General features: G+C 38.8%; 1 protein-coding gene across 8 annotated transcripts in view; it reads left to right on the top strand.

Annotated features, from left to right (window-relative positions):
- LOC147006675 (uncharacterized) overlaps positions 1-1,891 on the top strand; it is a 65,968-nt gene extending 64,077 nt beyond the window's left edge. For all 8 annotated transcript variants that reach the window (XM_085868141.1, XM_085868140.1, XM_085868144.1 and 5 more), the window contains 2 exons: positions 13-1,346; positions 1,452-1,891. In XM_085868141.1, the coding sequence (XP_085724267.1) occupies positions 13-1,346; positions 1,452-1,461 (1,344 nt within the window). In that variant the 3' untranslated portion in view covers positions 1,462-1,891. The remainder of the gene's footprint in view (positions 1-12; positions 1,347-1,451) is intronic.
- The last annotated feature ends 24,487 nt before the right edge of the window (positions 1,892-26,378 follow it).

The raw sequence follows: 26,378 nt of genomic DNA, 5'->3' as shown, positions 1-26,378 counted from the left end.
TTTCTTCTGCAGATTATTCAACCCTGCGTTTCTGGTTACGTCGTTTGTCTGAAAGAGGAAGATGATGTGGAGGACAATGTGGACTTGGAGGGGAAAAATGACAATGTGGACTTGGAGGAGAACAACGACAATGTAGAATTGGAGGAGAAGAACCATAATGTAGACTTGGAGGAGAAGAACGACAATGTGGACTTGGAGGAGAAGAACGACAATGTAGATTTGGAGGAGAAGAACGACAATGTGGACTTGGAGCAAAAGAACGACAATGTGGACTTGGAGGAGAAGAACGACAATGTGGACTTTGAAGAGAAGAACGACAATGTAGACTTGGAGGAAAAGAACGACAATTTGGATTTGGAGGAGAAGAACGACAATGTGGACTTGGAGGAGAAGAACGACAATGTGGACTTTGAGGAGAAGAACGACAATGGAGACTTGGAGGAGAAGAACGACAATGTAGACTTGGAGGAGAAGAACGACAATGTGGACTTGGAGCAAAAGAACGACAATTTAGACTTGGAGGAGAAGAACGACAATGTAGACTTGGAGGAGAAGAACGACAATGCGGACTTGGAGGAGAAGAACGACAATGTAGACTTGGAGGAGAAGAACGACAATGTAGACTTGGAGGAGAAGAACGACAATGTAAACTTGGAGGAGACGAACGACAATGTGGACTTGGAGGAGAAGAACGACAATGTGGACTTGGAGGAGAAGAACGACATTGTGGACTTGGAGGAGAAGAACGACATTGTGGACTTGGAGGAGAAGAACGACAATGTAGACTTGGAGGAGAAGAACGACAATGTGGACTTGGAGGAGAAGAATGACAATGTGGACTTGGAGGAGAAGAACGACAATGCGGACTTGGAGGAGAAGAACGACAATGTGGACTTGGAGGAGAAGAACGACAATGTAGACTTGGAGGAGAAGAACGACAATGTAAACTTGGAGGAGACGAACGACAATGTGGACTTGGAGGAGAAGAACGACAATGTGGACTTGGAGGAGAAGAACAACATTGTGGACTTGGAGGAGAAGAACGACATTGTGGATTTGGAGGAGAAGAACGACAATGTGGACTTGGAGGAGAAGAACGACATTGTGGACTTGGAGGAGACGAACGACATTGTGGACTTGGAGGCGACGAATGACAATGTAGACTTGGAGGAGAAGAACGACAATGTTGTCTTGGAGGAGAAGAACGACATTGTGGACTTGGAGCATCCACGCCGAAGCAAAGAGGAAGCGGTGGTCGAAGAAGACGACGAGGAAGCCTTTCCCAAGGGTCGGGTACCATTGTACGAGGTGACGTTGACTCCCCAGCTTCAGCAATCTCTGTGCAGGTATATGCGAGTGGTGCAGGTTGAAACCTGCAGTGTGTGTTCATGACATGCCATTTGGTTGATCTCGATTACAATTTACCTGTATTCTATTTGCTTTGTGTCCAGAATATCCTGAATCGATGGCAATGCGTCCAACGATGATATCGTCATGGTGACACCCGTGCGGCATTCACACCGATTGGCATCTCGCTCGGCCAGCCAGGTCCCCAACCTGTGCCCGAACACCAAGCTCGTGTCCTCCATTAACGAATCACAGTTGTGTGCCGGAATAATCCTGCATTATGATGTCATTTTAAGCGTTGTTTGTAAAAAAAAAAATTCTGCAATTTTCTTTCCTTTGTTTTATGTAAAAGGATTTTTTGTTTATTTCTTCATTTCTACGACATGAGCCTCATGCTAACCCGACCCCCCCCCCTTTTCCTCCAAAAAAAAGTTTGTCATTGTGATTTCGTTGTTTAATATTGAATGGTTTAAAATGTTAATGAACAATGTTGCTTTTTTTGTAATTGCAGTGTTTGTTAATAAACCTTTATTGAAACGTATAACATTGAGGTTGCAGCTTCAGACATTCCACCACCAAGTCCAGCACGGAACATGGTTTTCGTGGTGTTTTTGCGGTGTGAAACATTCTCCACTGGACCGATGGTGTTCGGGTTAACCTGTTACTTTGGGAAACAATTTATTTTGAACACCCATTCCACCACAAACTGCAGATGTACAGGTGGTGAAGTTTATTTTTGTGTTTAATTAGTTATGTCACCTTCTCCTCATTGTGATGCTGACAGGTTATACTGTACAGTCCTCCCAAATTATGACCTTCGACCCCTCGGAGTGCTCAAATAAAATGAGTCATTCTAAAAGAGCTTCGACGTGGAGGTGCTATTGTTAAGATGTCCTACCCTGATACAGCTCTAATAATCACGACTATTAAATGGGTAAAGATCTATCCATCTCACTTGTTTCAATTTAAAAAAAAATTCCAAAGATTATGATTTGAAATTAAATTTAAAAATCGTTCCAATTAAAAAATAATTATTTGAATACCCCTCCATCATTGTGACTCCGAGAGCTTGCAGACGATTCCTAAGGTGCGGACAGCCTTTGAGAATGTCTTCCAAGCTGTCTCTGTTTCAATTCCATCGCATGTTAAAGGCTTCTTGTCAGCGAAGCTGTTTTCTCGTCCTTTTCACATCCAAAGACGGGTTCCTCCACAAAAACACACAAGAGTCTAACCTCCACCACCGAAGGTGGACGGACATTATGTTTTTACCCTCGTCTGTGTGTTTGTCTCGCTGTGAATAGGATATCTCAAAAGGCTGTGGACCGATTCAGACGAAATTCGATGGACAGGTTGGGTGTGTGACGAGGACGAATCGATTTGATTTCGGTGAAGATCGGAATCCGGATACGAGAATTTTCAAAGTGATTCTTCACAATTGAGAGGAAGGGCGAAAAACGATACATAGCACCATGTTTTAAAAAGTTGTGGACAAGTTATGACAAATCGTGGTGGATGAGTTATCAGGTGACAAGAACCCTGGAGAACACAAATCGCCTTGTTAGTGCTTTCAAAAACCTTCACTTTAGCAGTAATGTGGTAAAATTGTAGACCGTCTCGACCAATCACATTTGCCACTTGCGATCTTAGGTGGAGCAACATCGAGATTCAGAAAAAATGGCGGTGCCCAGCCATGTGACCAAAATGACCAATATCCGAAGGGCAACATGCACCTTTTCCAAAATTTGATGAAAAAAAAAAAACATGTAACAACTTTTAAACATTTTTAGATTCGTTTTGGTCAAAGAAAGAAAATTCCTCAATCATAACCTCCATTTTTAGCCAAAAACGTACCAAAACAACAACAAAAAAACATCTGAAGGTACAAAAATAGCACCATGTTTCAAATCGTGGTGGATTTTGGAAACGTGGTGGAAAAAATTTCATTTTTTTTTTTGGTGGACCAAAACTTTTGGTGGACAAAAAGGAAACAAAAAAACAACAACACCCGTTGTTTAAATTTTGTCTCATGCTTGCTTATTTTCGATCGTATGTTATCGCGCGTTTAAAATTTACCACCTGCTTCGGAGCGTACCAGCTCAATCTGATGTTACGGAAATTTATGCACCGTCTCATATGAAAACGATCATAACTTATTTTTAATGGTCAACAACGTTCGCAGATGATTATATAATCTGAAAGAGAAAACAAAAACGATACCACTGTGTATATTTCGGTCGATGGAGGAGGTCAGAGAAATTAATTAAAAATACAGTCGTATTTTCATCTATAACAGCAACAAGTTACAGTACGTACAGTTACCTACATTATGACAACGTTGTTTTGTCAATTAAAGCATGAAAACGACAAGGATAAAACACCAAAAACGGCACGTACAGTTAAATAAAAAAACAAAGGTGAACTTCCTCCAATGGTCCAGCAGGGGGCACTTTTCACTTTAAACAGGAGAGGAAATAATAAATTAAATCACATCAATGGTAAACTTCCTCCAATCGTCCACAAGGGGACACTTTTCACTTTAAACAGGAGAGTCAATAATAAAATAAATCTCACATCAAAGGTGAACCTCCTCCAATCGTCCACCAGGGGGCACTTTTCACTTTAAACAGCAGAGTAAATAATAAAATAAATCACATCAATGGTGAACTTCCTCCAATCGTCCACAAGGGGGCACTTTTCACTTTAAACAGGAGAGTAAATAATAAAATAAATCACACATCAAAGTTGAACTTCCTCCAATCGTCCACAAGGGGGCACTTTTCACTTTAAACAGCAGAGTAAATAATAAAATAAATCTCACATCAAAGGTGAACCTCCTCCAATCGTCCACCAGGGGGCACTTTTCACTTTAAACAGCAGAGTAAATAATAAAATAAATCACATCAATGGTGAACTTCCTCCAATCGTCCACAAGGGGGAACCTTTCACTTTAAACAGGAGAGTAAATAATAAAAGAAATCACATCAATGGTGAACTTCCTCCAATCGTCCACAAGGGGGCACTTTTCACTTTAAACAGCAGAGTAAATAATAAAATAAATCTCACATTAAAGGTGAACTTTCTCCAATCGTCCACCAGGGGGCACTTTTCACTTTAAACAGCAGAGTAAATAATAAAATAAATCACATCAAAGGTGAACTTCCTCCAATCGTCCACAAGGGGGAACCTTTCACTTTAAACAGGAGAGTAAATAATAAAAGAAATCACATCAATGGTGAACTTCCTCCAATCGTCCACAAGGGGGCACTTTTCACTTTAAACAGCAGAGTAAATAATAAAATAAATCTCACATCAAAGGTGAACCTCCTCCAATCGTCCACCAGGGGGCACTTTTACTTTAAACAGGAGAGTAAATAATAAAATAAATCACATCAATGGTAAACTTCCTCCAATGGTCCACCAGGAGGCACTTTTCACTTTAAACAGTGGAGAAAATAATAAAATAAATATCACATCAAAGATGAACTTCCTCGAATGGTCCAGCAGGGGGCACTTTTCACTTTAAACAGCAGAGTAAATAATAAAATAAATCTCACATCACGGGTGAACTTCCTCCAATCGTCCACCAGGGGGCACTTTTCACTTTAAACAGCAGAGACAATAATAAAATAAATCTCACATCAAAGGTGAACCTCCTCCAATCGTCCACCAGGGGGCACTTTTCACTTTAAACAGCAGAGTAAATGATAAAATAAATCACATCAATGGTGAACTTCCTCCAATCGTCCACAAGGGGGCACTTTTCACTTTAAACAGCAGAGTAAATAATAAAATAAATCTCACATCAAAGGTGAACCTCCTCCAATCGTCCACCAGGGGGCACTTTTCACTTTAAACAGGAGAGTAAATAATAAAAGAAATCTCACATTACGGGTGAACTTCCTCGAATGGTCCACCAGGGGGCACTTTTCACTTGAAACAGGAGAGTAAATAAAAAAATAAATCTCACATCAAAGTTGAACTTCCTCCAATCGTCCACAAGGGGGCACTTTTCACTTTAAACAGCAGAGTAAATAATAAAATAAGTCACATCAAAGTTGAACTTCCTCCAATCGTCCACCAGGGGGCACTTTTCACTTTAAACAGTGGAATAAATAATAAAATAAATCTCACATCAAAGATGAACTTCCTCGAATGGTCCAGCAGGGGGCACTTTTGACTTTACACAGCAGAGTAAATAAAAAAAATATCACATTAAAGGTGAACTTTCTCCAATCGTCCACCAGGGGGCACTTTTCACTTTAAACAGCAGAGTAAATAATAAAATAAATCACATCAAAGGTGAACTTCCTCCAATCGTCCACAAGGGGGCACTTTTCACTTTAAACAGTGGAGTAAATAATAAAATAAATCTCACATCACGGGTGAACTTCCTCCAATGGTCCACCAGGAGGCACTTTTCACTTTAAACAGCAGAGTAAATAATAAAATGAATCTCACATCAAAAGTGAACCTCCTCCAATCGTCCAGCAGGGGGCACTTTTCACTTTAAACAGGAGAGTAAATAATAAAATAAATCTCATATCAAAAGTGAACCTCCGAAAATCGTCCACCAGGGGGCACTTTTCACTTTAAACAGTGGAGTAAATAATAAAATAAATCTCACATCAAAAGTGAACCTCCTCCAATCGTCCAGCAGGGGGCACTTTTCACTTTAAACAGGAGAGTAAATAATAAAATAAATCTCACATCAAAAGTGAACCTCCTCCAATCGTCGACCAGGGGGCACTTTTCACTTTAAACAGTGGAGTAAATAATAAAATAAATCTCACATCACGGGTGAACTTCCTCCAATGGTCCACCAGGGGGCACTTTCACTTTAAACAGCAGAGTAAATAATAAAATAAATCACATCAAAGGTGAACTTCCTCCAATCGTCCACAAGGGGGCACTTTTCACTTTAAACAGGAGAGTAAATAATAAAATAAATCTCACATCAAAGGTGAACCTCCTCCAATCGTCCACCAGGGGGCACTTTTCACTTTAAACAGCAGAGTAAATAATAAAATAAATCTCACATCAAAGGTGAACGTTCTCCAATCATCCAGCAGGGGGCACTTTTCACTTTAAACAGGAGATTAAATAATAAAATAAATCACATCAATGGTGAACTTCCTCCAAAGGTCCACCAGGGGGCACTTTTCACTTTAAACAGGAGAGTAAATAATAAAATAAATATCACATCAAAGATGAACTTCCTCGAATGGTCCAGCAGGGGGCACTTTTGACTTTACACAGCAAAGTAAATAATAAAATAAATCTCACATCACGGGTGAACTTTCTCCAATCGTCCACCAGCGGGCACTTTTCACTTTAAACAGTGGAGTAAATAATAAAATAAATCACATCAATGGTGAACTTCCTCCAATCGTCCACAAGGGGGCACTTTTCACTTTAAACAGCAGAGCAAATAATAAAATAAATCTCACATCAAAGGTGAACCTCCTCCAATCGTCCACCAGGGGGCACTTTTCACTTTTAACAGCAGAGTAAATAATAAAATAAATCTCACATCAAAGGTGAACTTTCTCCAATCGTCCACCAGGGGGCACTTTTCACTTTAAACAGCAGAGTAAATGATAAAATAAATCACATCAATGGTGAACTTCCTCCAATCGTCCACAATGGGGCACTTTTCACTTTAAACAGGAGAGTAAATAATAAAATAAATCACTCATCAAAGTTGAACTTCCTCCAATCGTCCACAAGGGGGCACTTTTCACTTTAAACAGCAGAGTAAATAATAAAATAAATCTCACATCAAAGGTGAACCTCCTCCAATCGTCCACAAGGGGGCACTTTTCACTTTACAGAGCAGAGTAAATAATAAAATAAATCTCACATCAAAGATGAACTTCCTCGAATGGTCCAGCAGGGGGCACTTTTGACTTTACACAGCAAAGTAAATTATAAAATAAATCTCACATTAAAGGTGAACTTCCTCCAATCGTCCACAAGGGGGCACTTTTCACTTTAAACAGTGGAGTAAATAATAAAATAAATCTCACATCAAAGATGAACTTCCTCGAATGGTCCAGCAGGGGGTACTTTTGACTTTACACAGCAAAGTAAATTATAAAATAAATCTCACATCAAAGGTGAACTTTCTCCAATCGTCCACCAGGGGGCACTTTTCACTTTAAACAGCAGAGTAAATAATAAAATAAAACACATCAAAGGTGAACTTCCTCCAATCGTCCACAAGGGGGCACTTTTCACTTTAAACAGCAGAGTAAATAATAAAATAAATCTCACATCAAAGGTGAACCTCCTCCAATCGTCCACCAGGGGGCACTTTTACTTTAAACAGGAGAGTAAATAATAAAATAAATCACATCAATGGTAAACTTCCTCCAATGGTCCACCAGGAGGCACTTTTCACTTTAAACAGTGGAGAAAATAATAAAATAAATATCACATCAAAGATGAACTTCCTCGAATGGTCCAGCAGGGGGCACTTTTCACTTTAAACAGCAGAGTAAATAATAAAATAAATCTCACATCACGGGTGAACTTCCTCCAATCGTCCACCAGGGGGCACTTTTCACTTTAAACAGCAGAGACAATAATAAAATAAATCTCACATCAAAGGTGAACCTCCTCCAATCGTCCACCAGGGGGCACTTTTCACTTTAAACAGCAGAGTAAATGATAAAATAAATCACATCAATGGTGAACTTCCTCCAATCGTCCACAAGGGGGCACTTTTCACTTTAAACAGCAGAGTAAATAATAAAATAAATCTCACATCAAAGGTGAACCTCCTCCAATCGTCCACCAGGGGGCACTTTTCACTTTAAACAGGAGAGTAAATAATAAAAGAAATCTCACATTACGGGTGAACTTCCTCGAATGGTCCACCAGGGGGCACTTTTCACTTGAAACAGGAGAGTAAATAAAAAAATAAATCTCACATCAAAGTTGAACTTCCTCCAATCGTCCACAAGGGGGCACTTTTCACTTTAAAAAGCAGAGTAAATAATAAAATAAGTCACATCAAAGTTGAACTTCCTCCAATCGTCCACCAGGGGGCACTTTTCACTTTAAACAGTGGAATAAATAATAAAATAAATCTCACATCAAAGATGAACTTCCTCGAATGGTCCAGCAGGGGGCACTTTTGACTTTACACAGCAGAGTAAATAAAAAAAATATCACATTAAAGGTGAACTTTCTCCAATCGTCCACCAGGGGGCACTTTTCACTTTAAACAGCAGAGTAAATAATAAAATAAATCACATCAAAGGTGAACTTCCTCCAATCGTCCACAAGGGGGCACTTTTCACTTTAAACAGTGGAGTAAATAATAAAATAAATCTCACATCACGGGTGAACTTCCTCCAATGGTCCACCAGGAGGCACTTTTCACTCTAAACAGCAGAGTAAATAATAAAATGAATCTCACATCAAAAGTGAACCTCCTCCAATCGTCCAGCAGGGGGCACTTTTCACTTTAAACAGGAGAGTAAATAATAAAATAAATCTCATAACAAAAGTGAACCTCCTCCAATCGTCCACCAGGGGGCACTTTTCACTTTAAACAGTGGAGTAAATAATAAAATAAATCTCACATCAAAAGTGAACCTCCTCCAATCGTCCAGCAGGGGGCACTTTTCACTTTAAACAGGAGAGTAAATAATAAAATAAATCTCACATCAAAAGTGAACCTCCTCCAATCGTCGACCAGGGGGCACTTTTCACTTTAAACAGTGGAGTAAATAATAAAATAAATCTCACATCACGGGTGAACTTCCTCCAATGGTCCACCAGGGGGCACTTTCACTTTAAACAGCAGAGTAAATAATAAAATAAATCACATCAAAGGTGAACTTCCTCCAATCGTCCACAAGGGGGCACTTTTCACTTTAAACAGGAGAGTAAATAATAAAATAAATCTCACATCAAAGGTGAACCTCCTCCAATCGTCCACCAGGGGGCACTTTTCACTTTAAACAGCAGAGTAAATAATAAAATAAATCTCACATCAAAGGTGAACGTTCTCCAATCATCCAGCAGGGGGCACTTTTCACTTTAAACAGGAGATTAAATAATAAAATAAATCACATCAATGGTGAACTTCCTCCAAAGGTCCACCAGGGGGCACTTTTCACTTTAAACAGGAGAGTAAATAATAAAATAAATATCACATCAAAGATGAACTTCCTCGAATGGTCCAGCAGGGGGCACTTTTGACTTTACACAGCAAAGTAAATAATAAAATAAATCTCACATCACGGGTGAACTTTCTCCAATCGTCCACCAGCGGGCACTTTTCACTTTAAACAGTGGAGTAAATAATAAAATAAATCACATCAATGGTGAACTTCCTCCAATCGTCCACAAGGGGGCACTTTTCACTTTAAACAGCAGAGCAAATAATAAAATAAATCTCACATCAAAGGTGAACCTCCTCCAATCGTCCACCAGGGGGCACTTTTCACTTTTAACAGCAGAGTAAATAATAAAATAAATCTCACATCAAAGGTGAACTTTCTCCAATCGTCCACCAGGGGGCACTTTTCACTTTAAACAGCAGAGTAAATGATAAAATAAATCACATCAATGGTGAACTTCCTCCAATCGTCCACAATGGGGCACTTTTCACTTTAAACAGGAGAGTAAATAATAAAATAAATCACTCATCAAAGTTGAACTTCCTCCAATCGTCCACAAGGGGGCACTTTTCACTTTAAACAGCAGAGTAAATAATAAAATAAATCTCACATCAAAGGTGAACCTCCTCCAATCGTCCACAAGGGGGCACTTTTCACTTTACAGAGCAGAGTAAATAATAAAATAAATCTCACATCAAAGATGAACTTCCTCGAATGGTCCAGCAGGGGGTACTTTTGACTTTACACAGCAAAGTAAATTATAAAATAAATCTCACATTAAAGGTGAACTTCCTCCAATCGTCCACAAGGGGGCACTTTTCACTTTAAACAGTGGAGTAAATAATAAAATAAATCTCACATCAAAGATGAACTTCCTCGAATGGTCCAGCAGGGGGCACTTTTGACTTTACACAGCAAAGTAAATTATAAAATAAATCTCACATCAAAGGTGAACTTTCTCCAATCGTCCACCAGGGGGCACTTTTCACTTTAAACAGCAGAGTAAATAATAAAATAAAACACATCAAAGGTGAACTTCCTCCAATCGTCCACCAGGGGGCACTTTTCACTTTAAACAGCAGAGTAAATAATAAAATAAATTTCACGTCAAAGGTGAACCTCCTCCAATCGTCCACCAGGAGGCACTTTTCACTTTAAACAGCAGAGTAAATAATAAAATAAATCTCACATCAAAGGTGAACCTCCTCCAATCGTCCACCAGGGGGCACTTTTCACTTTAAACAGCAGAGTAAATAATAAAATAAATTTCACGTCAAAGGTGAACCTCCTCCAATCGTCCACCAGGAGGCACTTTTCACTTTAAACAGCAGAGTAAATAATAAAATGAATCTCACATCAAAAGTGAACCTCCTCCAATCGTCCAGCAGGGGGCACTTTTCACTTTAAACAGGAGAGTAAATAATAAAATAAATCTCACATCAAAAGTGAACCTCCTCCAATTGTCCACCAGGGGGCACTTTTCACTTTAAACAGTGGAGTAAATAATAAAATAAATCTCACATCAAAAGTGAACCTCCTCCAATCGTCCACCAGGGGGCACTTTTCACTTTAAACAGTGGAGTAAATAATAAAATAAATCTCACATCACGGGTGAACTTCCTCCAATGGTCCACCAGGGGGCACTTTCACTTTAAACAGCAGAGTAAAAAATAAAATAAATCACATCAAAGGTGAACTTCCTCCAATCGTCCACAAGGGGGCACTTTTCACTTTAAACAGGAGAGTAAATAATAAAATAAATCTCACATCAAAGGTGAACCTCCTCCAATCGTCCACCAGGGGGCACTTTTCACTTTAAACAGCAGAGTAAATAATAAAATAAATCTCACATCAAAGGTGAACGTTCTCCAATCATCCACCAGGGGGCACTTTTCACTTTAAACAGGAGAGTAAATAATAAAATAAATATCACATCAAAGATGAACTTCCTCGAATGGTCCAGCAGGGGGCACTTTTCACTTTAAACAGCAGAGTAAATAATAAAATAAATCTCACATCACGGGTGAACATCCTCCAATCGTCCACCAGGGGGCACTTTTCACTTTAAACAGTAGAGTAAATAATAAAATAAATCACATCAATGGTGAACTTCCTCCAATCGTCCACAAGGGGGCACTTTTCACTTTAAACAGCAGAGAAAATAATAAAATAAATCTCACATCAAAGGTGAACCTCCTCCAATCGTCCACCAGGGGGCACTTTTCACTTCAAACAGCAGAGTAAATAATAAAATAAATCACATCAATGGTGAACTTCCTCGAATCGTCCACAAGGGGGCACTTTTCACTTTAAACAGGAGAGCAAATAATAAAATAAATCTCACATCAAAGGTGAACCTCCTCCAATCGTCCATCAGGGGGCACTTTTCACTTTAAACAGCAGAGTAAATAATAAAATAAATCTCACATCAAAGGTGAACCTCCTCCAATCGTCCACAAGGGGGCACTTTTCACTTTACAGAGCAGAGGAAATAATAAAATAAATCTCACATCAAAGATGAACTTCCTCGAATGGTCCAGCAGGGGGCACTTTTGACTTTACACAGCAAAGTAAATTATAAAATAAATCTCACATTAAAGGTGAACTTCCTCCAATCGTCCACAAGGGGGCACTTTTCACTTTAAACAGTGGAGGAAATAATAAAATAAATCTCACATCAAAGATGAACTTCCTCGAATGGTCCAGCAGGGGGCACTTTTGACTTTACACAGCAAAGTAAATTATAAAATAAATCTCACATCAAAGGTGAACTTTCTCCAATCGTCCACCAGGGGGCACTTTTCACTTTAAACAGCAGAGTAAATAATAAAATAAATCACATCAAAGGTGAACTTCCTCCAATCGTCCACAAGGGGGCACTTTTCACTTTAAACAGCAGAGTAAATAATAAAATAAATCTCACATCAAAGGTGAACCTCCTCCAATCGTCCACCAGGGGGCACTTTTCACTTTAAACAGCAGAGTAAATAATAAAATTAATCTAACATCAAAGGTGAACCTCCTCCAATCGTCCACAAGGGGGCACTTTTCACTTTACAGAGCAGAGTAAATAATAAAATAAATCTCACATCAAAGATGAACTTCCTCGAATGGTCCAGCAGGGGGCACTTTTGACTTTACACAGCAAAGTAAATTATAAAATAAATCTCACATTAAAGGTGAACTTCCTCCAATCGTCCACAAGGGGGCACTTTTCACTTTAAACAGTGGAGTAAATAATAAAATAAATCTCACATCAAAGGTGAACTTCCTCGAATGGTCCAACAGGGGGCACTTTTGACTTTACACAGCAAATTAAATTATAAAATAAATCTCACATCAAAGGTGAACTTTCTCCAATCGTCCACCAGGGGGCACTTTTCACTTTAAACAGCAGAGTAAATAATAAAATAAATCACATCAAAGGTGAACTTCCTCCAATCGTCCACAAGGGGGCACTTTACACTTTAAACAGCAGAGTAAATAATAAAATAAATCTCACATCAAAGGTGAACCTCCTCCAATCGTCCACCAGGGGGCACTTTTCACTTTAAACAGCAGAGTAAATAATAAAATAAATTTCACGTCAAAGGTGAACCTCCTCCAATCGTCCACCAGGGGGCACTTTTCACTTTAAACAGCAGAGTAAATAATAAAATTAATCTCACATCAAAAGTGAACCTCCTTCAATCGTCCACCAGGGGGCACTTTTCACTTTAAACAGTGGAGTAAATAATAAAATAAATCTCACATCATGGGTGAACTTCCTCCAATCGTCCACCAGGGGGCACTTTTCACTTTAAACAGTGGAGTAAATAATAAAATAAATCTCACATCATGGGTGAACTTCCTCCAATCGTCCATCAGGGGGCACTTTTCACTTTAAACAGCGGAGTAAATAATAAAATAAATCTCACATCAAAAGTGAACCTCCTCCAATCGTCCACCAGGGCGCACTTTTCACTTTAAACAGGAGAGTAAATAATAAAATAAATCACATCAATGGTGAACTTCCTCCAATGGTCCACCAGGAGGCACTTTTCACTTTAAACAGTGGAGAAAATAATAAAATAAATATCACATCAAAGATGAACTTCCTCGAATGGTCCAGCAGGGGGCACTTTACACTTTAAACAGCAGAGTAAATAATAAAATAAATCTCACATCACGGGTGAACTTCCTCCAATCGTCCACCAGGGGGCACTTTTCACTTTAAACAGCAGAGACAATAATAAAATAAATCTCACATCAAAGGTGAACCTCCTCCAATCGTCCACCAGGGGGCACTTTTCACTTTAAACAGCAGAGTAAATGATAAAATAAATCACATCAATGGTGAACTTCCTCCAATCGTCCACAAGGGGGCACTTTTCACTTTAAACAGCAGAGTAAATAATAAAATAAATCTCACATCAAAGTTGAACCTCCTCCAATCGTCCACCAGGGGGCACTTTTCACTTTAAACAGGAGAGTAAATAATAAAAGAAATCTCACATTACGGGTGAACTTCCTCGAATGGTCCACCAGGGGGCACTTTTCACTTGAAACAGGAGAGTAAATAAAAAAATAAATCTCACATCAAAGTTGAACTTCCTCCAATCGTCCACAAGGGGGCACTTTTCACTTTAAACAGCAGAGTAAATAATAAAATAAATCACATCAAAGTTGAACTTCCTCCAATCGTCCACCAGGGGGCACCTTTCACTTTAAACAGTGGAATAAATAATAAAATAAATCTCACATCAAAGATGAACTTACTCGAATGGTCCAGCAGGGGGCACTTTTGATTTTACACAACAGAGTAAATAAAAAAAATATCACATTAAAGGTGAACTTTCTCCAATCGTCCACCAGGGGCACTTTTCACTTTAAACAGCAGAGTAAATAATAAAATAAATCACATCAAAGGTGAACTTCCTCCAATCGTCCACAAGGGGGCACTTTTCACTTTAAACAGTGGAGTAAATAATAAAACAAATCTCACATCACGGGTGAACCTCCTCCAATCGTCCACCAGGAGGCACTTTTCACTTTAAACAGCAGAGTAAATAATAAAATGAATATCACATCAAAAGTGAACCTCCTCCAATCGTCCAGCAGGGGGCACTTTTCACTTTAAACAGGAGAGTAAATAATAAAATTAATCTCACATCAAAAGTGAACCTCCTTCAATCGTCCACCAGGGGGCACTTTTCACTTTAAACAGTGGAGTAAATAATAAAATAAATCTCACATCAAAAGTGAACCTCCTCCAATCGTCCAGCAGGGGGCACTTTTCACTTTAAACAGGAGAGTAAATAATAAAATAAATCTCACATCAAAAGTGAACCTCCTCCAATCGTCGACCAGGGGGCACTTTTCACTTTAAACAGTGGAGTAAATAATAAAATAAATCTCACATCACGGGTGAACTTCCTCCAATGGTCCACCAGGGGGCACTTTCACTTTAAATAGCAGAGTAAATAATAAAATAAATCTCACATCAAAGGTGAACCTCCTCCAATCGTCCACCAGGGGGCACTTTTCACTTTAAACAGCAGAGTAAATAATAAAATAAATTTCACGTCAAAGGTGAACCTCCTCCAATCGTCCACCAGGGGGCACTTTTCACTTTATACAGCAGAGTAAATAATAAAATGAATCTCACATCAAAAGTGAACCTCCTCCAATCGTCCAGCAGGGGGCACTTTTCACTTTAAACAGGAGAGTAAATAATAAAATAAATCTCACATCAAAAGTGAACCTCCTCCAATTGTCCACCAGGGGGCACTTTTCACTTTAAACAGTGGAGTAAATAATAAAATAAATCTCACATCAAAAGTGAACCTCCTCCAATCGTCCACCAGGGGGCACTTTTCACTTTAAACAGTGGAGTAAATAATAAAATAAATCTCACATCACGGGTGAACTTCCTCCAATGGTCCACCAGGGGGCACTTTCACTTTAAACAGCAGAGTAAATAATAAAATAAATCACATCAAAGGTGAACTTCCTCCAATCGTCCACAAGGGGGCACTTTTCACTTTAAACAGGAGAGTAAATAATAAAATAAATCTCACATCAAAGGTGAACCTCCTCCAATCGTCCACCAGGGGGCACTTTTCACTTTAAACAGCAGAGTAAATAATAAAATAAATCTCACATCAAAGGTGAACGTTCTCCAATCATCCACCAGGGGGCACTTTTCACTTTAAACAGGAGAGTAAATAATAAAATAAATATCACATCAAAGATGAACTTCCTCGAATGGTCCAGCAGGGGGCACTTTTCACTTAAAACAGCAGAGTAAATAATAAAATAAATCTCACATCACGGGTGAACATCCTCCAATCGTCCACCAGGGGGCACTTTTCACTTTAAACAGTGGAGTAAATAATAAAATAAATCTCACATCAAAGATGAACTTCCTCGAATGGTCCAGCAGGGGGTACTTTTGACTTTACACAGCAAAGTAAATTATAAAATAAATCTCACATCAAAGGTGAACTTTCTCCAATCGTCCACCAGGGGGCACTTTTCACTTAAAACAGCAGAGTAAATAATAAAATAAAACACATCAAAGGTGAACTTCCTCCAATCGTCCACAAGGGGGCACTTTTCACTTTAAACAGCAGAGTAAATAATAAAATAAATCTCACATCAAAGGTGAACCTCCTCCAATCGTCCACCAGGGGGCACTTTTCACTTTAAACAGCAGAGTAAATAATAAAATAAATTTCACGTCAAAGGTGAACCTCCTCCAATCGTCCACCAGGAGGCACTTTTCACTTTAAACAGTGGAGTAAATAATAAAATAAATCTCACATCAAAGATGAACTTCCTCGAATGGTCCAGCAGGGGGTACTTTTGACTTTACACAGCAAAGTAAATTATAAAATAAATCTCACATCAAAGGTGAACTTTCTCCAATCGTCCACCAGGGGGCACTTTTCACTTTAAACAGCAGAGTAAATAATAAAATAAAACACATCCAAGGTGAACTTCCTCCAATCGTCCACAAGGGGGCACTTTTCACTTTAAACAGCAGAGTAAATAATAAAATAAATCTCACATCAAAGGTGAACCTCCTCCAATCGTCCACCAGGGGGCACTTTTCACTTTAAACAGCAGAGTAAATAATAAAATAAATTTCACGTCAAAGGTGAACCTCCTCCAATCGTCCACCAGGAGGCACTTTTAACTTTAAACAGCAGAGTAAATAATAAAATGAATCTCACATCAAAAGTGAACCTCCTCCAATCGTCCAGCAGGGGGCACTTTTCACTTTAAACAGGAGAGTAAATAATAAAATAAATCTCACATCAAAAGTGAACCTCCTCCAATTGTCCACCAGGGGGCACTTTTCACTTTAAACAGTGGAGTAAATAATAAAATAAATCTCACATCATGGGTGAACTTCCTCCAATCGTCCATCAGGGGGCACTTTTCACTTTAAACAGCGGAGTAAATAATAAAATAAATCTCACATCAAAAGTGAACCTCCTCCAATCGTCCACCAGGGGGCACTTTTCACTTTAAACAGGAGAGTAAATAATAAAATATATCACATTAATGGTGAACTTCCTCCAATGGTCCACCAGGAGGCACTTTTCACTTTAAACAGTGGAGAAAATAATAAAATAAATATCACATCAAAGATGAACTTCCTCGAATGGTCCAGCAGGGGGCACTTTTCACTTTAAACAGCAGAGTAAATAATAAAATAAATCTCACATCACGGGTGAACTTCCTCCAATCGTCCACCAGGGGGCACTTTTCACTTTAAACAGCAGAGACAATAATAAAATAAATCTCACATCAAAGGTGAACCTCCTCCAATCGTCCACCAGGGGGCACTTTTCACTTTAAACAGCAGAGTAAATGATAAAATAAATCACATCAATGGTGAACTTCCTCCAATCGTCCACAAGGGGGCACTTTTCACTTTAAACAGCAGAGTAAATAATAAAATAAATCTCACATCAAAGTTGAACCTCCTCCAATCGTCCACCAGGGGGCACTTTTCACTTTAAACAGGGGAGTAAATAATAAAAGAAATCTCACATCACGGGTGAACTTCCTCGAATGGTCCACCAGGGGGCACTTTTCACTTGAAACAGGAGAGTAAATAAAAAAATAAATCTCACATCAAAGTTGAACTTCCTCCAATCGTCCACAAGGGGGCACTTTTCACTTTAAACAGCAGAGTAAATAATAAAATAAATCACATCAAAGTTGAACTTCCTCCAATCGTCCACCAGGGGGCACTTTTCACTTTAAACAGTGGAATAAATAATAAAATAAATCTCACATCAAAGATGAACTTACTCGAATGGTCCAGCAGGGGGCACTTTTGACTTTACACAACAGAGTAAATAAAAAAAAATATCACATTAAAGGTGAACTTTCTCCAATCATCCACCAGGGGCACTTTTCACTTTAAACAGCAGAGTAAATAATAAAATAAATCACATCAAAGGTGAACTTCCTCCAATCGTCCACAAGGGGGCACTTTTCACTTTAAACAGTGGAGTAAATAATAAAACAAATCTCACATCACGGGTGAACCTCCTCCAATCGTCCACCAGGAGGCACTTTTCACTTTAAACAGCAGAGTAAATAATAAAATGAATATCACATCAAAAGTGAACCTCCTCCAATCGTCCAGCAGGGGGCACTTTTCACTTTAAACAGGAGAGTAAATAATAAAATAAATCTCACATCAAAAGTGAACCTCCTCCAATCGTCCACCAGGGTGCACTTTTCACTTTAAACAGTGGAGTAAATAATAAAATAAATCTCACATCAAAAGTGAACCTCCTCCAATCGTCCAGCAGGGGGCACTTTTCACTTTAAACAGGAGAGTAAATAATAAAATAAATCTCACATCAAAAGTGAACCTCCTCCAATCGTCGACCAGGGGGCACTTTTCACTTTAAACAGTGGAGTAAATAATAAAATAAATCTCACATCACGGGTGAACTTCCTCCAATGGTCCACCAGGGGCACTTTCACTTTAAACAGCAGAGTAAATAATAAAATAAATCTCACATCAAAGGTGAACCTCCTCCAATCGTCCACCAGGGGGCACTTTTCACTTTAAACAGCAGAGTAAATAATAAAATAAATTTCACGTCAAAGGTGAACCTCCTCCAATCGTCCACCAGGGGGCACTTTTCACTTTATACAGCAGAGTAAATAATAAAATGAATCTCACATCAAAAGTGAACCTCCTCCAATCGTCCAGCAGGGGGCACTTTTCACTTTAAACAGGAGAGTAAATAATAAAATAAATCTCACATCAAAAGTGAACCTCCTCCAATTGTCCACCAGGGGGCACTTTTCACTTTAAACAGTGGAGTAAATAATAAAATAAATCTCACATCAAAAGTGAACCTCCTCCAATCGTCCACCAGGGGGCACTTTTCACTTTAAACAGTGGAGTAAATAATAAAATAAATCTCACATCACGGGTGAACTTCCTCCAATCGTCCATCAGGGGGCACTTTTCACTTTAAACAACAGAGTAAATAATAAAATAAATCTCACATCATAGGTGAACCTCGTCCAATCGTCCACAAGGGGGCACTTTTCACTTTAAACAGGAGAGTAAATAATAAAATAAATCTCACATCAAAGGTGAACCTCCTCCAATCGTCCACCAGGGGGCACTTTTCACTTTAAACAGCAGAGTAAATAATAAAATAAATCTCACATCAAAGGTGAACGTTCTCCAATCATCCACCAGGGGGCACTTTTCACTTTAAACAGGAGAGTAAATAATAAAATAAATATCACATCAAAGATGAACTTCCTCGAATGGTCCAGCAGGGGGCACTTTTCACTTAAAACAGCAGAGTAAATAATAAAATAAATCTCACATCACGGGTGAACATCCTCCAATCGTCCACCAGGGGGCACTTTTCACTTTAAACAGTGGAGTAAATAATAAAATAAATCTCACATCAAAGATGAACTTCCTCGAATGGTCCAGCAGGGGGTACTTTTGACTTTACACAGCAAAGTAAATTATAAAATAAATCTCACATCAAAGGTGAACTTTCTCCAATCGTCCACCAGGGGGCACTTTTCACTTTAAACAGCATAGTAAATAAGAAAATAAATCACATCAAAGGTGAACTTCCTCCAATCGTCCACAAGGGGGCACTTTTCACTTTAAACAGCAGAGTAAATAATAAAATAAATCTCACATCAAAGGTGAACCTCCTCCAATCGTCCACCAGGGGGCACTTTTCACTTTAAACAGCAGAGTAAATAATAAAATAAATTTCACGTCAAAGGTGAACCTCCTCCAATCGTCCACCAGGAGGCACTTTTCACTTTAAACAGCAGAGTAAATAATAAAATGAATCTCACATCAAAAGTGAACCTCCTCCAATCGTCCAGCAGGGGGCACTTTTCACTTTAAACAGGAGAGTAAATAATAAAATAAATCTCACATCAAAAGTGAACCTCCTCCAATTGTCCATCAGGGGGCACTTTTCACTTTAAACAGCAGAGTAAATAATAAAATAAATTTCACGTCAAAGGTGAACCTCCTCCAATCGTCCACCAGGGGGCACTTTTCACTTTATACAGCAGAGTAAATAATAAAATGAATCTCACATCAAAAGTGAACCTCCTCCAATCGTCCAGCAGGGGGCACTTTTCACTTTAAACAGGAGAGTAAATAATAAAATAAATCTCACATCAAAAGTGAACCTCCTCCAATTGTCCACCAGGGGGCACTTTTCACTTTAAACAGTGGAGTAAATAATAAAATAAATCTCACATCAAAAGTGAACCTCCTCCAATCGTCCACCAGGGGGCACTTTTCACTTTAAACAGTGGAGTAAATAATAAAATAAATCTCACATCACGGGTGAACTTCCTCCAATGGTCCACCAGGGGGCACTTTCACTTTAAACAGCAGAGTAAATAATAAAATAAATCACATCAAAGGTGAACTTCCTCCAATCGTCCACAAGGGGGCACTTTTCACTTTAAACAGGAGAGTAAATAATAAAATAAATCTCACATCAAAGGTGAACCTCCTCCAATCGTCCACCAGGGGGCACTTTTCACTTTAAACAGCAGAGTAAATAATAAAATAAATCTCACATCAAAGGTGAACGTTCTCCAATCATCCACCAGGGGGCACTTTTCACTTTAAACAGGAGAGTAAATAATAAAATAAATATCACATCAAAGATGAACTTCCTCGAATGGTCCAGCAGGGGGCACTTTTCACTTTAAACAGGAGAGTAAATAATAAAATAAATCTCACATCAAAAGTGAACCTCCTCCAATTGTCCACCAGGGGGCACTTTTCACTTTAAACAGTGGAGTAAATAATAAAATAAATCTCACATCAAAAGTGAACCTCCTCCAATCGTCCACCAGGGGGCACTTTTCACTTTAAACAGTGGAGTAAATAATAAAATAAATCTCACATCACGGGTGAACTTCCTCCAATGGTCCACCAGGGGGCACTTTCACTTTAAACAGCAGAGTAAATAATAAAATAAATCACATCAAAGGTGAACTTCCTCCAATCGTCCACAAGGGGGCACTTTTCACTTTAAACAGGAGAGTAAATAATAAAATAAATCTCACATCAAAGGTGAACCTCCTCCAATCGTCCACCAGGGGGCACTTTTCACTTTAAACAGCAGAGTAAATAATAAAATAAATCTCACATCAAAGGTGAACGTTCTCCAATCATCCACCAGGGGGCACTTTTCACTTTAAACAGGAGAGTAAATAATAAAATAAATCTCACATCATGGGTGAACTTCCTCCAATCGTCCACCAGGGGGCACTTTTCACTTTAAACAGTGGAGTAAATAATAAAATAAATCTCACATCATGGGTGAACTTCCTCCAATCGTCCATCAGGGGGCACTTTTCACTTTAAACAGCGGAGTAAATAATAAAATAAATCTCACATCAAAAGTGAACCTCCTCCAATCGTCCACCAGGGCGCACTTTTCACTTTAAACAGGAGAGTAAATAATAAAATAAATCACATCAATGGTGAACTTCCTCCAATGGTCCACCAGGAGGCACTTTTCACTTTAAACAGTGGAGAAAATAATAAAATAAATATCACATCAAAGATGAACTTCCTCGAATGGTCCAGCAGGGGGCACTTTACACTTTAAACAGCAGAGTAAATAATAAAATAAATCTCACATCACGGGTGAACTTCCTCCAATCGTCCACCAGGGGGCACTTTTCACTTTAAACAGCAGAGTAAATGATAAAATAAATCACATCAATGGTGAACTTCCTCCAATCGTCCACAAGGGGGCACTTTTCACTTTAAACAGCAGAGTAAATAATAAAATAAATCTCACATCAAAGTTGAACCTCCTCCAATCGTCCACCAGGGGGCACTTTTCACTTTAAACAGGAGAGTAAATAATAAAAGAAATCTCACATTACGGGTGAACTTCCTCGAATGGTCCACCAGGGGGCACTTTTCACTTGAAACAGGAGAGTAAATAAAAAAATAAATCTCACATCAAAGTTGAACTTCCTCCAATCGTCCACAAGGGGGCACTTTTCACTTTAAACAGCAGAGTAAATAATAAAATAAATCACATCAAAGTTGAACTTCCTCCAATCGTCCACCAGGGGGCACCTTTCACTTTAAACAGTGGAATAAATAATAAAATAAATCTCACATCAAAGATGAACTTACTCGAATGGTCCAGCAGGGGGCACTTTTGATTTTACACAACAGAGTAAATAAAAAAAATATCACATTAAAGGTGAACTTTCTCCAATCGTCCACCAGGGGGCACTTTTCACTTTAAACAGCAGAGTAAATAATAAAATAAATCACATCAAAGGTGAACTTCCTCCAATCGTCCACAAGGGGGCACTTTTCACTTTAAACAGTGGAGTAAATAATAAAACAAATCTCACATCACGGGTGAACCTCCTCCAATCGTCCACCAGGAGGCACTTTTCACTTTAAACAGCAGAGTAAATAATAAAATGAATATCACATCAAAAGTGAACCTCCTCCAATCGTCCAGCAGGGGGCACTTTTCACTTTAAACAGGAGAGTAAATAATAAAATTAATCTCACATCAAAAGTGAACCTCCTTCAATCGTCCACCAGGGGGCACTTTTCACTTTAAACAGTGGAGTAAATAATAAAATAAATCTCACATCAAAAGTGAACCTCCTCCAATCGTCCAGCAGGGGGCACTTTTCACTTTAAACAGGAGTAAATAATAAAATAAATCTCACATCAAAAGTGAACCTCCTCCAATCGTCGACCAGGGGGCACTTTTCACTTTAAACAGTGGAGTAAATAATAAAATAAATCTCACATCACGGGTGAACTTCCTCCAATGGTCCACCAGGGGGCACTTTCACTTTAAATAGCAGAGTAAATAATAAAATAAATCTCACATCAAAGGTGAACCTCCTCCAATCGTCCACCAGGGGGCACTTTTCACTTTAAACAGCAGAGTAAATAATAAAATAAATTTCACGTCAAAGGTGAACCTCCTCCAATCGTCCACCAGGGGGCACTTTTCACTTTATACAGCAGAGTAAATAATAAAATGAATCTCACATCAAAAGTGAACCTCCTCCAATCGTCCAGCAGGGGGCACTTTTCACTTTAAACAGGAGAGTAAATAATAAAATAAATCTCACATCAAAAGTGAACCTCCTCCAATTGTCCACCAGGGGGCACTTTTCACTTTAAACAGTGGAGTAAATAATAAAATAAATCTCACATCAAAAGTGAACCTCCTCCAATCGTCCACCAGGGGGCACTTTTCACTTTAAACAGTGGAGTAAATAATAAAATAAATCTCACATCACGGGTGAACTTCCTCCAATGGTCCACCAGGGGGCACTTTCACTTTAAACAGCAGAGTAAATAATAAAATAAATCACATCAAAGGTGAACTTCCTCCAATCGTCCACAAGGGGGCACTTTTCACTTTAAACAGGAGAGTAAATAATAAAATAAATCTCACATCAAAGGTGAACCTCCTCCAATCGTCCACCAGGGGGCACTTTTCACTTTAAACAGCAGAGTAAATAATAAAATAAATCTCACATCAAAGGTGAACGTTCTCCAATCATCCACCAGGGGGCACTTTTCACTTTAAACAGGAGAGTAAATAATAAAATAAATATCACATCAAAGATGAACTTCCTCGAATGGTCCAGCAGGGGGCACTTTTCACTTAAAACAGCAGAGTAAATAATAAAATAAATCTCACATCACGGGTGAACATCCTCCAATCGTCCACCAGGGGGCACTTTTCACTTTAAACAGTGGAGTAAATAATAAAATAAATCTCACATCAAAGATGAACTTCCTCGAATGGTCCAGCAGGGGGTACTTTTGACTTTACACAGCAAAGTAAATTATAAAATAAATCTCACATCAAAGGTGAACTTTCTCCAATCGTCCACCAGGGGGCACTTTTCACTTAAAACAGCAGAGTAAATAATAAAATAAAACACATCAAAGGTGAACTTCCTCCAATCGTCCACAAGGGGGCACTTTTCACTTTAAACAGCAGAGTAAATAATAAAATAAATCTCACATCAAAGGTGAACCTCCTCCAATCGTCCACCAGGGGGCACTTTTCACTTTAAACAGCAGAGTAAATAATAAAATAAATTTCACGTCAAAGGTGAACCTCCTCCAATCGTCCACCAGGAGGCACTTTTCACTTTAAACAGTGGAGTAAATAATAAAATAAATCTCACATCAAAGATGAACTTCCTCGAATGGTCCAGCAGGGGGTACTTTTGACTTTACACAGCAAAGTAAATTATAAAATAAATCTCACATCAAAGGTGAACTTTCTCCAATCGTCCACCAGGGGGCACTTTTCACTTTAAACAGCAGAGTAAATAATAAAATAAAACACATCCAAGGTGAACTTCCTCCAATCGTCCACAAGGGGGCACTTTTCACTTTAAACAGCAGAGTAAATAATAAAATAAATCTCACATCAAAGGTGAACCTCCTCCAATCGTCCACCAGGGGGCACTTTTCACTTTAAACAGCAGAGTAAATAATAAAATAAATTTCACATCAAAAGTGAACCTCCTCCAATCGTCCAGCAGGGGGCACTTTTCACTTTAAACAGGAGAGTAAATAATAAAATAAATCTCACATCAAAAGTGAACCTCCTCCAATTGTCCACCAGGGGGCACTTTTCACTTTAAACAGTGGAGTAAATAATAAAATAAATCTCACATCATGGGTGAACTTCCTCCAATCGTCCATCAGGGGGCACTTTTCACTTTAAACAGCGGAGTAAATAATAAAATAAATCTCACATCAAAAGTGAACCTCCTCCAATCGTCCACCAGGGGGCACTTTTCACTTTAAACAGGAGAGTAAATAATAAAATATATCACATTAATGGTGAACTTCCTCCAATGGTCCACCAGGAGGCACTTTTCACTTTAAACAGTGGAGAAAATAATAAAATAAATATCACATCAAAGATGAACTTCCTCGAATGGTCCAGCAGGGGGCACTTTTCACTTTAAACAGCAGAGTAAATAATAAAATAAATCTCACATCACGGGTGAACTTCCTCCAATCGTCCACCAGGGGGCACTTTTCACTTTAAACAGCAGAGACAATAATAAAATAAATCTCACATCAAAGGTGAACCTCCTCCAATCGTCCACCAGGGGGCACTTTTCACTTTAAACAGCAGAGTAAATGATAAAATAAATCACATCAATGGTGAACTTCCTCCAATCGTCCACAAGGGGGCACTTTTCACTTTAAACAGCAGAGTAAATAATAAAATAAATCTCACATCAAAGTTGAACCTCCTCCAATCGTCCACCAGGGGGCACTTTTCACTTTAAACAGGGGAGTAAATAATAAAAGAAATCTCACATTACGGGTGAACTTCCTCGAATGGTCCACCAGGGGGCACTTTTCACTTGAAACAGGAGAGTAAATAAAAAAATAAATCTCACATCAAAGTTGAACTTCCTCCAATCGTCCACAAGGGGGCACTTTTCACTTTAAACAGCAGAGTAAATAATAAAATAAATCACATCAAAGTTGAACTTCCTCCAATCGTCCACCAGGGGGCACTTTTCACTTTAAACAGTGGAATAAATAATAAAATAAATCTCACATCAAAGATGAACTTACTCGAATGGTCCAGCAGGGGGCACTTTTGACTTTACACAACAGAGTAAATAAAAAAAAATATCACATTAAAGGTGAACTTTCTCCAATCATCCACCAGGGGGCACTTTTCACTTTAAACAGCAGAGTAAATAATAAAATAAATCACATCAAAGGTGAACTTCCTCCAATCGTCCACAAGGGGGCACTTTTCACTTTAAACAGTGGAGTAAATAATAAAACAAATCTCACATCACGGGTGAACCTCCTCCAATCGTCCACCAGGAGGCACTTTTCACTTTAAACAGCAGAGTAAATAATAAAATGAATATCACATCAAAAGTGAACCTCCTCCAATCGTCCAGCAGGGGGCACTTTTCACTTTAAACAGGAGAGTAAATAATAAAATAAATCTCACATCAAAAGTGAACCTCCTCCAATCGTCCACCAGGGTGCACTTTTCACTTTAAACAGTGGAGTAAATAATAAAATAAATCTCACATCAAAAGTGAACCTCCTCCAATCGTCCAGCAGGGGGCACTTTTCACTTTAAACAGGAGAGTAAATAATAAAATAAATCTCACATCAAAAGTGAACCTCCTCCAATCGTCGACCAGGGGGCACTTTTCACTTTAAACAGTGGAGTAAATAATAAAATAAATCTCACATCACGGGTGAACTTCCTCCAATGGTCCACCAGGGGGCACTTTCACTTTAAACAGCAGAGTAAATAATAAAATAAATCTCACATCAAAGGTGAACCTCCTCCAATC

The sequence above is a fragment of the Eptatretus burgeri genome, unplaced genomic scaffold (assembly GCF_056783735.1).
Source record: "Eptatretus burgeri isolate ZD-2024b unplaced genomic scaffold, Ebu_testis_v1 Ebu_testis_scaffold_3156, whole genome shotgun sequence".
Classification (NCBI taxonomy): Eukaryota; Metazoa; Chordata; class Myxini; order Myxiniformes; family Myxinidae; genus Eptatretus; species Eptatretus burgeri.
This window is presented reverse-complemented; position numbering and strand designations above follow the sequence as displayed.